Genomic DNA, 16,300 nt, shown 5'->3' with positions numbered 1-16,300 from the left:
AATATTTCAGCAATTTTTCAATTGAGTTTCTCCATAGTTTTCTTTGAGTTCTCGAGGTTTGTTTTTCCGTTTTTACTATCCGTTTTATGAAGAATTTTCTGCAGTTTTACACTTTTTTCAACTCAGATTTTAAGGCATATTTTTCTTCGCTTTCCTTCAAGGTGTTGCAGCAAATTTTCCTTTAGTTTTTCCCCGCAGTGTTTAAAGCAACTGTTGGAAACAATCATCGTACGGTTGTGCACGAACAACCGGAAAATAAAGTTTTCTAATTCGGTTTTACAAGCATGTCATCATAAAAGCATTATCTGTACATATATTATATTATTTTGCTCAATTTCTTAAACCATCTTCATGGTACGGATAATACAGTTTTTATTCCATTATGTTTAGCAGTATTAAATTTTACATCGAGAGCACATCATGTGTGTATTGGGTTTCACATCATTTATCTACTTTCTTTCACACGTCTGCTGCTCACGTTACTAAATGCCGTTTTTAAGTAATAAAGTTAAATCATATTAGTAGGTACTAGAGCAAACACAAACACTTTCTTTCTTTGTATCCGTTTATGTTGGTTTCCTTCAGCATAATATACGGTGTACCGTTTATGTGTGATGATTTGAAGAAAATATGTGTAACGAATTAATATGTTTTGATTTGAATTTACGGTGTATATTACTATTCAATCCAGCAAACGATTCGCTCATGCTTTCATTACAACACTTTCGCGTTAGAGCCATCTATCATCTATCCTTGCTTTAGCACACGTGAGTTTGTTCTTATTAATAAGTTTATAAATTTACACTTGTTTGCGTTCAGTGCATTAGAAAAAAAACATACGACACACGTTCCACGGAGTGCAATAGTACATAAATTGTACATTACTTTGCATCATTAATATAAAAGTATAACACTCAATTCACATATTCTTGCTATGATAGGATATCGTGTACTTTTCGAGTTGTGGAACAGGTAGGGAAGGTGCCTCTAAATATGCAGGTGATTACTTAACGGCTTACAAAAACAAAAGTTCATTTAACGTTCGGACACGTTTTCCATTTGCGTTTTGTTTTACATAAGAAAAAGGAAATTTCACCTAGTTCAGCATTCCTTTGTGGCAGCGTTTGTGTGATGGCCAATTTGCAAAAAAAAAAGTTAAACAAAAAAGCTGCAGGCCGGGTATGGGATACTGGGAGGATGCGCCTTACAGAGCTCCTGGGACATCTAAACATTAAAATCCATTGGGACACAATTTAATAGCTGCTTGGCAAATCAAAACGATTAAAACAAGATAAACGAACAACAAGAAAGGATGAACAGTTCGGAAACATTACCAAACATGATAGTTTTGAGGGTTGGAAGTACTGATGGGAGCCATGCGTCAAACGGAATTGGTTTAGTAAATTTAACATAGCGGACACTGAGCATCCTAGACACCGCTAACAATCTGCCACATTGCCATCTTCTCATAGGAATACTTGGGTAGCATTGGAACTATTGATTCCATCCGTTGAATCCGTTCCCGCGTGTGTCAGAGTACGAATCGAGCTTCTATTTTCCGGTTCCTGCAACCTTTCCGTTGCCCCGAGGAGGAAGGAGGAGAAAGGCTGTGAGATAACATCGCATCGAATCGGGTTCGCTCGGTACATTTTATTCAATACGGGCTAGAAATGTAACAACACACCGAATACAGAAACACAGGTGGATTTTAATATATGGCTAATGAACACACAGCTGGGAAGGAAAAAGTTGCATCGGTAAGAGTAAACATTTCGAATGTCGTACATCATTGAACCCTTTCCAATTCCCGACTGATCTGTGGGTATTCGTTAAATTCATGTTTTGCAAAGGGGAAAGTTTTTAATGAAACATGCATTACAAAAAGGAACCGAAAACAAAATTAGAAACTCACTCACTAGCATTTAAAGGCAGGCAATTTACTACTTCAAAAAATTAATCGTATTCAATAGATAAAGGTCATCACTTTAAACAAAAACAAAAAAAGGCAAAATTTCCTTAGAGGAATAAAAAGAAAACTCTCACCTAAACCGGCAGATTGTAAACGGGGAAAATGCATGCGTACTGGGAAAGAAGAATCTAGCAACTAGCATAAAAAAAACATACAAAAGACAGTGTCCAACAAACAAACAAACAAACAAAAAAAACCCGATCTTCATATGTATGTTTCTCATTCCTGGTGGCGGAGAGTTCTTTATTCGTGTAATAGTGTTTTCATATTATCTCCTGTCACGTTGTAAAGCTAAGATAAATATAAATCATAAGTAAAGTTTCCATAGTAATGATAATCGTTTTAAACGTCGTTTGAATCTTTTGCTCATCAAAAATTAACTTCACATTTTTAAATCGACAGGCCGCGGGGGGCTCTGCCTTTGTTTTGCGCCTACATCTGACTCAACACATCAATTTGCGCCATTTAGAAAATGAACCTTCAGTTGTGGAATTTTTTCACGTATATCTATTAGTCATAAAGTAAGGGGGGGTTTTTGTTTTGCCTAAACTAATTCAATCTTTTTGCGCTCAAAAAGTAACCACGAAACTTTATCCACGCGGGATCGTTGCATAGCGGGTAGAGGGAGTATCGATCGTTTTATGATGAATGATCACATGTTAGTGGAAAAGAATTTTTAAGACACACCTGTTTCCTGTACTGTTGTAACGAAAGTTGTTCGCAATCAATTCCATTTTGCTACATTTTGTAACAATTCTTTACACCGTTTGGTTAAGTAACGACAATGGAGATGATGCGAGTTTTACACGCTTCTTGGACACACTCGGATGCTAACATTCCAAAGGTATCATATCCCCCCTTTACTATTACTGTTAGGTTTTTTTTTTTATTTTGTCCCACCCGGCCTATGTTGCTTTTGATAGTTCGAAGGAAAAGTAAATTTTGCTGCCTAGAACTTTTGGACAATACACCTTTTAGCTTGCGTCATTAAATACGATCCTTAAGCAAACGGAATTCATTAAACGGATAGCACACAACTACGCTGCGTTCGGTCATATGAGCTTGGAGACATATGAGGTAAACTGAGAACATTCTTTATCAAACAGGAAAAAGAAATGTTCGAAATAAAACAAAACAAAAACAACAACAAAACGACAAAATCGCGCGGAATGGTGGAAAAACGTCGCGATGAAAAACGGAAAGGCGCTCTACTAATAGGGGGTGTGTAAAAGGTTTTGTCAAAAAACAATAACAAAAATGCTACTGTAAAAAAAAACCGTACACTATCAAAAACATTTAATACCGAAATTGGGGGGAAACATTGGGATTGCAGGATTTTATAAACTGTAGGGGCTGCAGTACGAAACATAACGTGTGATTTGTCCATTCTACACGACAGTTCCAGGGTGGTTTTGTTCATTTTTTTTTTTAATTATTTGGGGGATTGGGTTAAGCGAGATCGGTCTCTCTGCCGTACAAAGGCCGGCAAGGCGATAGGCAATGCAGGAAGGAGGAGAATTCGTTAAAGACAGTCCGTACTGGTCTAAGTGGTCTCGGAATCGAAGCGTACGTATTGGACAAAAGTACAGGTTGGGTTGGTAGGTAAATGTAGGTAGTGCTCGTGAGTAAGTGGTGGTGTTTTGTAGTAACAGTAATAATAACAACGGGGATTGTTTTTTGTTGTTGCAGTTTTAGAAGTAGAAGTAGCAATGAAAGTAGTGAGGATGTGAAGGAGACGCAATCAAAATACGTCTCTAGTACCTGTTCAAGGTGCTCTGAACGGAGGCACGGGCCGCACCGGCTGCTGCATCACGCACGATCGAGTTGCTCATAAACTGGCTCTGGAACTCTTCGCGTGCTTTGCCCATCGTGATTTTATCACCCGAACGATAAATCTGGTGGATCTGTTTGGGGAAAAAAACGGAATGCACATAAGTAAAGATCGATTTGATAATGGATTCATTTAATTTTAGATTACCTTCGTAAGCATAAAAATGTTGCCAGCAGCACAGGTACCGTAGGCAAGCGCTATGCACATCAGAAACAGGCCGACTACAACGCCCCAGCCCGAGCTAAACTGACTAATGGCCATGATGACACCGCACGTGCCCGAACCGGGAAACCCGATCGTTTGTATGGTGGTCACGAGCGCTTGGAAGGAGAAGATGAAGAAGAACATCATGAAGTTGAAACTCGAGTCCGTCTTAAAGGCCTTATACGCTGGGCGATACCTTGAGGAGAGATGGAATGAAAAAAAAAAAGAATAAATTATTAGCATTCAGGAAGTCCAAGGAATGCGTCGATTGCATTTTCTTACCAGCACAGGAACGATGCCGGCGTGAAGAGTATCGCATAGAAGATGCTTAACCCGAACGTGCGGAACTCGCCCGAATGGATCAGTATCACCAGCCCGCCAAGAATGTTAACCACCATCACAAGCGCATAAAACATCCAGAGCTTGTACAGTCGGGTGACCGTTTTCTGGAACTCGGACGGAATGTCGAGGCTGATGTCATGGTAGAAACATGGCTGCATCGGGCAGAACGATGGCAGCGGGGGCCAATTGTTCGGTTGCCCATTGGTGCTGCGCATCATATTTGCTTCCCGGCGTTCCAGTTCGCGCGTTTTGCGCTCCAGCTCTTCCTGAGCACGCTGTGGAGGGAAGAAACAAAGCATTTATACAATGGTTTTACATTATTCTGTGCTGTAAATGTATTCTTTTTTTCGATGCGATAAATGATATAATATTAGCATTTATTTCTACAAAGAATAATCATACATCGACAGGAACTGTCTGCTTCCCTGCCATGAAATGTAAATGTGTTTATAATGGCATTCCCATTGCAAAACGTTAATCGAAGCCAGAAAATCAATCAAAGCAAGTGTGAAGGAAACGGAAGCCGTTAATTAGTCATCTCACAAACACAAGCGTATTGCTTCATATACGCGGTACACGGTTTGTGGCTTGCTATGGTAGTTTTTGATAAGGCACTGTTTTGTCAGACACGAATCGAAATAAATTGTCACTGAGCACCAAAAGAAAGAAAAAAAAAATAATCGGAGATGACGAAAAGGAATGCATTTTTTTTCTCTTCTTTTTAATGATTGATAAGGGGTAATAAGCAGGACGGACAATTGAGACCGTTTTGAAAGCATCAAGATTTGGAAAATGAAGCGATTAGTTAAGAACAACCGAAACAAAAGGGCATTTTAAAATAGAACAAGTGTTACAAACTAACAGCAAAAAAACACTTAAACATACCCGAAGATTCTTTGGTTCGTTGTAAAAAGTTCATCACAATACCGGTCACGCAAGACAGCGGAAGATAGCCAACGATTGTCCATTAGGATGTGTGGAGATTCGAGAAAGTGTTGCCATTGTATCATAGGGTCAATGATGAGGAATATTACAATAATGATTAGAGTTTTTCGCCATATGGTAAAAAAGGAGAAAAGAATCATTGCCAATCACTTACCTCGAGTTCGGCGGTGGAGATCTGTGTCATTCCGTCCGGTTTGCTTCCGCTCGGTGACATTGCACCATTGCTATTGGTTTGAAATTGGGCTCCACTTTGGTTGTACACTGGTGGGGACTGTGTGGACGGGTGTAGAGTAGCCGGTTGGTTAGCTCCACTGCCATTGCCCAGCACATTACGATCATTATCGAACGGTCGGTAGTCATCTAGAGTCTGTTGCAAACTAGTCGTGTTTCTCGTGATCTGCTGTATCGAAGGATCCTGTGAAGGATTGAGAAGCAGAGTCAGTTTCCAGCTAGCGTAAAACGCCGGCGGGTTTGGTTCGCATTACGGTGTTGGATTTCCAAATCACACTTACCGCAAACGGATTGTCGATTTCCGGCTCACCGAACGGATTGTCGTTCAATCCAGCCATTGCTGTGTTGCCGTTTGTACCACTGTAAGCGTCGTAGTAGTCAAGCACAATTTGTCAAGCTTCAAGCAAACAATCTTTCGCTGTGTCGCCACTTGTCGTGCACGATTGTTGGCGACGACTCACTCCAATCGCGTACAGGCTGGGGGAGACTAATAAGGAAAAATGGAAAAAATGCGGAATTAATGACACTGCTCCGTAATGTTTCACGCACTGTGTTTGCTTCCTAATCGCGTGGGATTGAATGGTTCCCTATTTCGGCGAACTATTCCCTACATCAAAGCAGCACCAACCGAGAGCAAACTTTTTCTCGTACTACCCACAAACAGTAGCTACGTCATTTGTCCGCTGTTATCAGTCTGCGATTCGGAATGAAATTCGTACGCTTTTTAGCATGTAAACACATAGCTATGAAGCGCAACTGTTCGCTAGTGGCTTTCGGCACAAAAACTTACTTCACAACGCAGGGGATGCGGGGTAGAATAATTAATATTTACACCTTTCTGTACGGTTTTTGATACAAGCAGCTGGAAAAGCGAACTTAACAGGATTGTTCTTTTTTCCTTCTTCACTTGGCTTACTCATCCACCTGACAGCTTGATTTTTGTGAGGATTCTCTGCTGTCAAAAGTTCCAGGCCATTTCAAGTGACAATAGAGGGCTTTTTTGAATTCCTAATTTTGGATTGCACTTCTACCAAATATTTTCGATTTGTTTTGTGAATTACAACTCAAACACATAATTTTTACAATAATGAAAATTCGGATTCTGATTTTGGATTATGGGGAAAAGAAGATACTGCTAATTAACACAGACAAATGACCAATCTTCCCGCGGGGAATTGGCAATAAGCAGGAAAAACGACGCAAAACGGTTCGTTATATCTTAATTTGATAACCGATAGTTAGCTTACGATTGTACCAATTATTACTGAATGAGGATTTTGACCAAAAAATGGAAAAGTTTATGGTATTATGACGCACCTTGTATAAACAGGAGGATTATACAAGCAATAATATTTTTATTATAGAACATATTTTACCTTCTCATGAAACTAGCGCTATTATAATTTCTCTTCATCTTCCTCCTCATCATCGTCCTCGTCCTCATCGTCATCATCATCATCATCATCATCGTCGTCGCTATCCAAGGGTTCTACGTCTTTCCTTTGTGTGCTCGATGAGAACGTTACACGTTGGGATCCGTGTGCCTCTCCATCGTCTTCCATTGGTGCATAATCATTATCTTCCTCGAATTCCATTTCTCCCTCCAAAGCTAAACTTTGACCAACTTCTACATCCCTGCAACGAGCAGCCTGCAGTTCCCGTCGAATTTCCGGAGTAATTTTAGGGTGCGATTTTTTCCTGCAAACGAAAGCATAAGGTTAATTAAATGTACTAAAAAGTTACTAGATTCGAGTATACTTACTTCAATAAATGCAACAGCGCATCTCGCTGCTCGGAGGAAATATCGTTTTTGTACCGCTGGGCAAACGTCAGCAAAGCGTTGTGCCAAAGCGTAGGCATATCACGTTTATCCTGTTCAAACTTCAGGAAATGAAACACCGCCGCGTCGACTACTCGGTACGGTAACGCGTACCGTTTATCCAAAATGATGCGAATAAATACGGAACACGCGCCAGAATATTCCATTTCACAAATTTTCAACAAACATGCCGCTGTGTGCAGCACGGGGATGGACGTGCAACTGACAATGCTGCCGATGATGATTGCCTCACGCAGGGCGCAATCGCCTGACTCGAGCAGAGGCAACACGATACCCTTCATAAATGCGCCCGGTTTGAACAGTGCTTTCTTCAACGATCGATACAGAAAGAAGTTGAGACGACCGAATTCAGCCAAATCATCACGAACGCGCGGCAGCAGTACGAGATTGTAGAAACGCTGCGCCATATGCTGCGTAAGACCGGACGAAAACAAACGTGTCGCCTGAAACATTGCTGCTGCACTCCACTGCTGAGGTTCCGTAATATACAGAAATTGTTCCCAGTTCCGCAGCTTGGGGATGAGCTTGAACGCTTTCGGAATTTTACCATTCCGGTAGCGTTTCAAAACATCCCGCACGCCTTTGTACATCTGGCGCACGTTCGGATCGATATCGTCCAGCTTAAGCGAGGCATTGTCGGAGAACTGTGTTTGAATTTCGGTCTGTTTCTCCGTCATTTTCTCTAAAATGATATCGGCCAGGGTACGGGTTTTCGTGCCATCTCTGTAAAACAAAAAGGCATACATCAGTATCGCAACGCAAAATACTTCATTCGGAGAGTCCTTACTTGTTTTGAAACATTTGCAGTGCACGCTCATCTTCCTCGGTGATTTTAATATCGTCGTACAAATTTTCTCCATTAATATCGGGTTCATTACGATCCTCCAAGTCCGACTCGTCGGATGATTCTCTGTCTGGTGAAGGGAAAACAAGATGTGTGATGTGGCATTCCGCAAAAAAAGGCAGCCCCATGGGATATTTACCATCCAAACGATGTCGCCGTTTTAGCGAAGCGGATTCTGCCAGCGATGGACCGAAGGATTTGTCGAGAAAATTCAATTCCGCCTGTTGTTTACGCGCTTGTCGCAAGATTTTTTTGGACGATTTCGAATCGACATAGTTGCTTTCTTCTGCCCGCAGCCGTATTTTGGGCTGTTTGGACTTCTTGGACACTCGACCATCGTTCAATTGCTCTTCGAGGAAAGCTTTCGGCCCGGCGATTTTCTTTATACGGAGTGCTTTTGATTTACCCATGTTTTATCCAATTTAAAGGCTATTTTTCCTTCCGCTAACACGAGAAAAGCCGCAACAACGCACAAAAGAAAAACAATAACCTCGTGCAAGTATTGACAGCTACGCACAACGGGTGATCAGTGAAAAAGACTATGGTTTGACACGTGTCAAACTGCAACCGTGAAATGTTTTGATTCAAAAGGGCGCTGAAATTTTAAATAATTTTGTATGAAATTAGAAATCATTGTTTTTTCGATAAATAAGCGAGAATTCATTACCATATGTAAGTTAAACGCCAGTAAAAATAAATCATTTGTAGCTTAATTGTGAAGCTTATGCGTTTAACTTGAAAAAACTTAACACTGAGCACGTGGTCAGTAGATGTCGTTAAATTGTATCAACACAAATCATAACAAAAAACCTTAAAATGATTACAATGTAAAAGATTCCGAGATACTGTTACCTTTTTACCAAAACTTCGTTTAATGAATAAAAGATCAAATGCGTATCAATTATTTTGATTTGTTTATTAATCCTTTTCACAATCGTGTGTTCTCGTGTTTTCTTTATGGAAGTAAAACTGACTAAATATGAAACACTAATCGATTCGGCAGATAAAGTGATGCACGGCCAAGTGAAGTGTACGTTAAATAAATACCGATTCTTTGCTGACTAACGGAAAATCGGTTCACGGGTGTGTATGTATGCGTGCAAGTGTTCCTGCTTCGGGTTTTCCATGGATCTTGGAAACGTAATATTGCAATTGAAATCCACTGTTGGAAATTAATTTTCTGCCCTTATGCTGACTGTATTGAAGCACAAGTAATGTATGAGCTTAATCTATACCAACTAACTACTGAAATGGAAAACAGGAAAAAATCATCGTGTACAACCAGCACTAAACTTAACAGAACCGAGAGCTGAATATAGGCGCGCTCCACTTTATATCATCTGTGCGTGGCGGTGTTATTTATGTATATATATATTTATATGTGTATGTGTCCGTGTGTGTATGTATGTGTGATTGGCGCATATTATTTCACGTTCTGCGTGTTCTATATTACGATTATATGTTTTCATTTCTAATCAAGATGGCACCCTTCATGTAACTAGCAACATCACACAGCATAAACAATCGGTCTACCGTAACGACCACACACTTACACACACTTACACACACACACACACACTTGGTTTCATTTCCTACTTTGCGCACCCTGTCCATAAGTTAATGTAAAATGCAATCAAGGATGCGCCACGTGAGCCTATCAAAGAGGTCCATTCGAGTACTTCACACACCATCATTTCATCATTCACCGTCGGGTGCTGATACAAATAACTGCTGCTTTACTTAATGGAAAATCAGCTCTTTCGTCTTTTTTTATATCGTAATACTAATAAGTCCTAAAAGTTTTGACATATTCTACATTTTCCTCAAACTGTTACCAAGTGCATCCCGACAGGAGTTGCTATTTTTGTTTTCCTTACATATTTTCTTTATAAGTTTACTTTGTCGTTGGCTCTATCCGCTTTGTTTGCGTTATTCATCTTACTGTATTTCCACTGAGCAGAATAATAACGTAGGATTTTGTATTCTTAAAAATTAAAATAAAATATGATTAATGTCACCCTGCAGCTTTATGAACATGCGTTCATTTATAAGGTTTGAATCGTACAACCAAAGCGAAAGATTGAGTTACATTTTTTCTCTCTTCATACAGACTATAAACGGAAAACTTAAAAACCGTTTCAAATATATTGTGCGTGTTCTTTGCTCCCTATGCAACATTGCCTGATATCGAAAAGCTCAGTTGGTGTGTTTGTTTTTGTTGTTATGTTAGTATTTGCCAAAGTGTGCTAATTTACGAAACTTATGAACATTTTAATGTACTGATTGATTAAAATTTAAACTGCAACTCAATAAGTTCAATGCTATCTGCATTCGGTACGTTATCTATTTGGGTTTGGATTTCAATCATTCGCTTGATCTTTTCATTGTATCTATCATACTTTCCATTTGCTTCGTTAACTCTTCGTTTCAGTCTACTCTCGGTGCAACTTAAGCATTAGAACATCTGTTTTATTACAACTTTTAACATAAGCACACACGGTTTACGCGCTTTGTTTCGTTCTCTATTTGGCGAACAAAATGCTATAAAATCATTGTCGTTTGCCTACGGACACGGTGTATCACTCGGTCCATGTTTGAAGTCAATTTAAAATACTGTAAAATCGCGCTAGGCTGTGGCATCATTATGGGCAAAGGTATTGTTACTGGATGGGGGGAGGAGCGGTGTTCAAGACGGCAAACGTAGTGCGGAAAGAAAACGTTTATAAATATTGAGCCTTCTATTTATAATTAAAATGCATAACTATTGCTTACTAAAACAATACAACCCAATTCAGCAAACACTGCGCGTTCATCCCGCTCGTTTTTATGTTTTAATAGATTCCTTTTTTTTACATTTCATCCCATTCTTATACATTAGTAAATTGACCCGAAAAATGCTGGCTTGCTTGCAGTAAGTATGTCTTCACTTTGCTTTCACTTTCACTTTTCAAAAATTCCTCTTCCCGACTGGTTATCCGTTCTAATTTGTATTACATCAACTGTATCCAACAACACGTTAGAATTTGTTGTTAAAAAAAATTCCTTGTTTAAGTTTAATTCGGTCTTTAATTTGAGAAAATTTAAAAACAAAACAATAAACATTCAGTTGCATCACGCTACCGTCAAGTATTACCTTCGCGTAAAAGGAATCTTTTTGAAATTTGTGAAGATGGTGATCAGCACTAACCATTAACTTGACTCTAACTAGCAACTGCAACTGTACATTTTAGCATGGCTTTGAAATAAACAAAACGATGTGGCTCAATCAACTACGGCGTCCGTTGCATTTGAATCATTCTGTTTTCATTCCCTTTAATTTGAGCTAAATTAATTCCCTATCTTTGCTGACTTGGGTGTATGTGTAATGCTGTAAGGGTAAGTGAAGGGAAAATTTTGATTACTATCGGATTTTACTTCCAGTACTAATCCGCTACTACGTTTTATGTGTTTTTTTGTTCTTCTTGTAAATCGTTTTCCATTGTTTATACCTAGTTTTCGCTTTCTAACGAACAGTGTTTTTCCATCTTCCCGTTTCTACTTAATACCGCGTCATTTCTCACATTTGCAAAAGGGGTTCCCGTGTGACTAACAGCCTAAACTATGTTGTGACCATCATCAAACCCTCGTCCTCGCTTCTATTACCTGTTGTAACGTTGTAATGTTTCAATGCTTTATTATATGCTTAATATAATTTTACGATACATGTGCCTATCGCTTTGTTTATGTAATGCTTTCAACGAGATTTCCTTGTGTGTTGGCTTTCATCAACTATGATTAGAATTTGATTTGTTTCGAGAATTAATTAATGCATCATATGTTATTACTTGCCATTCTGTCCACCTACCTGGTGTAGGCTCGACGGGCGTGTGTGTGTATGTGTTTGAAAAATCGATTTCGTGTTTGTGTACTGTAAGAGTGTTCCTATCCCTTATTCGCTACCGCGGTTTGTAGTCTCTCATGTATCGTGGAATTGATTCATACTTATAAGCGCTGATACGCCTTAGTTATTCTTTAAAGTTCTATATTACTTTTCCTTCATGTTGCTTAACGAGATTTGGTATAAAAATTTCGGCTTGCCTCCATTCATTTACTCTTCGCCGCTTTTCATTTCCACTTACACATAGTATTCTCATTATATAGTATTTGGAACATGGAACTAAACAAATTAAAAACATTTACTGCAAACAAATAAACTAGATAAGAAAACTGACAAATACTCTGCAGGGCAAAGAAAGAAAAGGTTTTGGGTGTCTAGTAGAGATAGTGGTAACAAGGATATGATTTTACATGTGCATAAAAAAGGAAAGCATTAACAGCAGTATGAAAATATAGAAATATAGTGGAAACTTTATGGAAAATATTCGCAACCAAAGAAAGGAAATGACATTCCGCCTTTCTAAATTTCCACCTTGTAACTGTTTCCCAATTGGTAGTGTTATAATGTACGTTTTCACTCTAGGCATAATTTTGTATATCAAGTGTTCATGCTTTATCTCTCTTAATTCGCCATATTAGATCTCATTTGCTGTATTTTTTTTTCTTTAAACTTTTTCACTTTGCGTGCACTCCTGTTGGAAAATCTTGACCTGTTTTTGCTTACATTTTGCTTAACTCGTTTCTAAACAACTATACATTTCCCGTGTCTTTGCCATGTTTATTCATATCCTGTTGGAGGAATGTCTCGATTGAGATTTTTTTTAATGTTTCATAACTGTGCAAAACTATTTTTTTTTTCTTGAGTTCCTATTTTTAGAAACTCTTTTCGTGCAACTTGCAATGAATTCATTTCATGTTTGTTTGTTTACTTTTTGGCGAGTTTAGGTTGAAGTTTCTATTTTTTTTGTAGAGTAAAGAGATCTTCCTTATTTACGTTGTTTATTTTGTGGTTGCACTACATTAGTCTGAAAAGACAGTATTGAATAACATTAACAGTAAAAGTTTTCGCCCCCCCTTTTGGAGTCTTTTTCCGCTTGTATTTCCTTTGCTTTCTATGTACAGTCATGACATTTTTTTTTATCAACAATAGCTTGTGTAAAAATTGAATATTGGTTTGATAGATTTTTATGCTTCCGTACCTTGTTGGTGACATTATCGTTACAGGTCGATATTTGTTCAATCGTGAGTCTACGTTGCGATCCTTTTTGGCCACAGTCAGTTTACCTAGACAATAAAATGTCTACGCATAGACAACACACTTAACTCTGCCGATTGTTTGTCCCTAGTAAGACTGTATTAAAATTTGCATAGACCTCTTTACGCTTGAATTTCCTTAACTCTCTATACTATTGCTGGTAGGCCTTTCCCCAAATTGCAGAGAAAGAAATTGTGCCATCCGAGTTACGTTTTGTTACGTATGAGCATTTGTTGTGTTCTATATCAGATAAGAAATTCGGTTTTAATATAAGAGAACGCTTAGAGAAAGATACATTCGGTAGACAAAGAAACAATCGAAAAGAAAACTCTAGCACACGCGACATCTCCGACACGCTATGAGAAGCCTGCTCTCTATTGTGCGTGCGGTCGCGATACATATCGCTACAATTTAATCGCTCCGAATCGAATAATAGTTGCATTAGTAGTAGTAGTAGTAGTACTGGTAGTAGTAGCAGTTGAAAGATGGGTTGATTAAGTCGAACTTAAGCTGCATAAGAACAAACTTAAAAATCAAACCTTTCTCACAATTCTGTTACAGAGTAGAGATCATTATTCGCTTGCAAACCACCACGCTGCAGCGAACGATAGTACACGTTCGGATTTTTGCTGTTGGTTTGCGTACCGTGGCTAGAATCGTGATGATACTCATGACTAGATCGATGATGGTGACTCCGTTCGGTGCGGTCACGTTCTCGGTCTTGATCCTTTTCCCGTTCACGATCCCGTTCTCGATGTTCTCTGTCCCTGTCACGTTCGCGGTCTCGTTCACGATGTTCGCGGTCTCGATTTCGCTCCCGATCTCGATCGCGGTCCCGATCTCTGTCTCGTTCCCGATCTCGATCCCGATCGCGGTCTCGATCACGGTCTCGATCACGGTCCCGATCTCGATCTCTATCACGATCCCGATCACGATCTCGATCCCGATCTCGATCACGATCCCGATCTCGCTCGCGATGGTGATCACGATCCCGATCCTTTTCCCGTTGCTCCCTTTCACGTTCACGCTGCTCCCGTTCTCGTGTTTCGTTGGGACGTGTTTTGCTGAGGATGCTTTTCGGTTGCGGCTGATGTTGACCAGCACTGCTCGTGGAACCGAACGAACTCGATTGACCTTGTTGTAGGTACTGTTGCTGTTGCTGCTGCTGTTGTTGCTGCTGAAATTGCTGCTGCGGGTTATGGTGATGATGGTGATTTTTCGGAAGAGTTTGATAATTCGCCACCATTGATCCTCCTCCACTGGGGGCTGGAGCGGCTGCAGACGACGAATGGTGATGGCTCTTGGCCTTTTCAATATTGCTCGGTTTGGAGTGTGGTGGCTGGTCGATGCTACTACTTCCACCGGAATACGAACGATTGCGACTGCTAGAACTGAGACCCGCCTGCTGACGATCGTAATTTGCAAAAGTGCTACTATTCGTTGCTACGTTCACGTTCGGCCCAGATTGCTGGGGTAGTTGCTCCCGTTGCCACGGTTGCTGCGTAAGTTGATGGTACTGCTTGAAATGAAGCTGATTTTGCAACTGTTGCTGGATGGCATTAAAATTGCTCGATATACTCATACCACTGCTACCACCGTACGAAGATTTGCCCTGCTGTCCTCCTGCCTGGCTATGGTGATGGTGAAGCGATTGAATTGGTGGTGGCGGTGGTGGTTGAGGTAACGGTTGTTGTGGCCGTGAGGGTGGCAGTGGAGGGGTAACGATGAATCCGCCCGAACCGGACGCCATCGCTGCCGATTTGCTCTGGTACTGCGAATCGTCTTTGTGTCGGTTCTTCGGGGGCAACATCGGTGGGGTCACCTTGGGTGGAATAGTGGGTTTTCCGAGTCCCGTTGGGGTCGTTAGGGTGGACAGACCGCCGCTACCGGTTTGCTGCTTGTGTGGTCTTTGCAGCGACCGATACTGATTGAGGGTGGCGGCACAGAGCGGTTGTTGGCTGTTTTTGATTGAACTGCCAGCAACGCTGCTACTCCCGCCACCGCCAGCACTGGTTGGTATGTCTGGTAGCGGTTGGTTAATGATCGACACATTCGAACGTGTCGTCGCAGTTGACGCAATCGATGGTGGCGGGCTGGCGAATACTGAACCCGCGCCCGTCTCCTGATACAACTGATTTGTGCTCGACAGCGATCTGTGGTGTGTTTGCTGCTGCTGTTGATACTGTTGTGGCTGTTGCGTTTGTGGCAGCGCTTGCTGATGATGTGACTGTTGCGAATGATGATGAAAGCCACCTCCACTGCCTTCCCTCTGATGATGGTAGGCGGAAGTGTCGATGCTGTAAACCGTTGGAGCGTAACGCTGGTTATGTTGGCTATCCAGATTGCTTTCCTTCTTCAGTATCGATGTGGTTACCGTTGCCGGTGCAGTCGTTGTTTCGGTGTAGCCGCTTCCGGGCTTCTTGTACGGCAGTGTGGCGCACGAGTAGGATTGTTGGCTGTACTCTTTCGACACGGTTGAAATGGCAAGCTTTTGCTCGGTTCGGTCTGAACCGCCACCGACGATCATTCCCGGAGCAGCACCTGAGGACGACAGCTGCCGATCCTGATGATGCTGCTTGTATTGCTGTGTTTGGCTTTGGCTCAACATTGGCTGCTGAACGTTTTTGAGATTCGGACTCGGGCTTGTGCCTGATCGAGCACTACCCAAACCGGCCACCGCATGATGGCCACCACTGCCTCCTATTCCAGCACTCACGCTTAGTGAACCACCATAACGTCCACCGTGCCGCAGAGTCGCACACTTGTTTACATTTGCTGTTGCGTTGTTCACCGTGCTGCGGATAGCTTTCGGTCCTATGCTCACATACTTAGGATCAAAGCGATTAAAGCCATTGTTGGAAATGTCGCGCGGATCTTTGTCGGATAGTGTTGCGGATGATGCTGTCAGTTTCTTATCTGAAAGAAATTCAACATTACATGAGTTTGTGATACGTAAAACAGAA

At 40.9% G+C, this 16,300-nt stretch overlaps 3 protein-coding genes across 7 annotated transcripts in view; all 3 read right to left on the bottom strand.

The window, feature by feature from the left end:
- Positions 1 to 316: 316 nt before the first annotated feature.
- LOC125764338 (secretory carrier-associated membrane protein 5A) lies at positions 317 to 6,473 on the bottom strand. Its single transcript, XM_049428491.1, has 7 exons — positions 6,313 to 6,473; positions 5,804 to 6,009; positions 5,446 to 5,706; positions 4,287 to 4,621; positions 3,948 to 4,200; positions 3,731 to 3,873; positions 317 to 1,664 (listed from the first exon to the last, which is right to left on the bottom strand). The coding sequence occupies exons 2-7, from the start codon at positions 5,858 to 5,860 to the stop codon at positions 1,655 to 1,657; spliced, it is 1,059 nt and encodes a 352-aa protein (XP_049284448.1). The 5' UTR covers positions 5,861 to 6,009; positions 6,313 to 6,473; the 3' UTR covers positions 317 to 1,654.
- Positions 6,474 to 6,828: 355 nt separating this feature from the next.
- On the bottom strand, positions 6,829 to 8,736 carry LOC125764324 (bystin). The gene is made up of 4 exons (XM_049428474.1): positions 8,346 to 8,736; positions 8,150 to 8,276; positions 7,285 to 8,085; positions 6,829 to 7,220 (listed from the first exon to the last, which is right to left on the bottom strand). Exons 1-4 carry the CDS (start codon positions 8,614 to 8,616, stop codon positions 6,920 to 6,922), a joined length of 1,500 nt encoding a protein of 499 aa, XP_049284431.1. The 5' UTR covers positions 8,617 to 8,736; the 3' UTR covers positions 6,829 to 6,919.
- A 371-nt stretch (positions 8,737 to 9,107) lies between these two features.
- LOC125764303 (protein tweety-2-like) overlaps positions 9,108 to 16,300 on the bottom strand; it is a 47,509-nt gene continuing 40,316 nt past the window's right edge. For 4 of the 5 annotated variants that reach the window (XM_049428432.1, XM_049428435.1, XM_049428434.1 and 1 more), the window contains exon 9: positions 16,114 to 16,253. Coding sequence is in view for 1 of the 5 variants with exons in the window: in XM_049428431.1 (XP_049284388.1) it covers positions 13,882 to 16,253 (2,372 nt within the window). In the remaining 4 variants the exon portion in view is untranslated. Of the gene's footprint in view, positions 16,254 to 16,300 lie in introns of all 5 variants that reach the window. The other variant, XM_049428431.1, reaches the window with a different exon arrangement.

Source organism: Anopheles funestus, chromosome 2RL (genome assembly GCF_943734845.2).
Source record: "Anopheles funestus chromosome 2RL, idAnoFuneDA-416_04, whole genome shotgun sequence".
Lineage (NCBI taxonomy): Eukaryota > Metazoa > Arthropoda > Insecta > Diptera > Culicidae > Anopheles > Anopheles funestus.
Note: the sequence above shows the minus strand (reverse complement) of the source record. Positions and strands in the feature narration are given on the sequence as shown.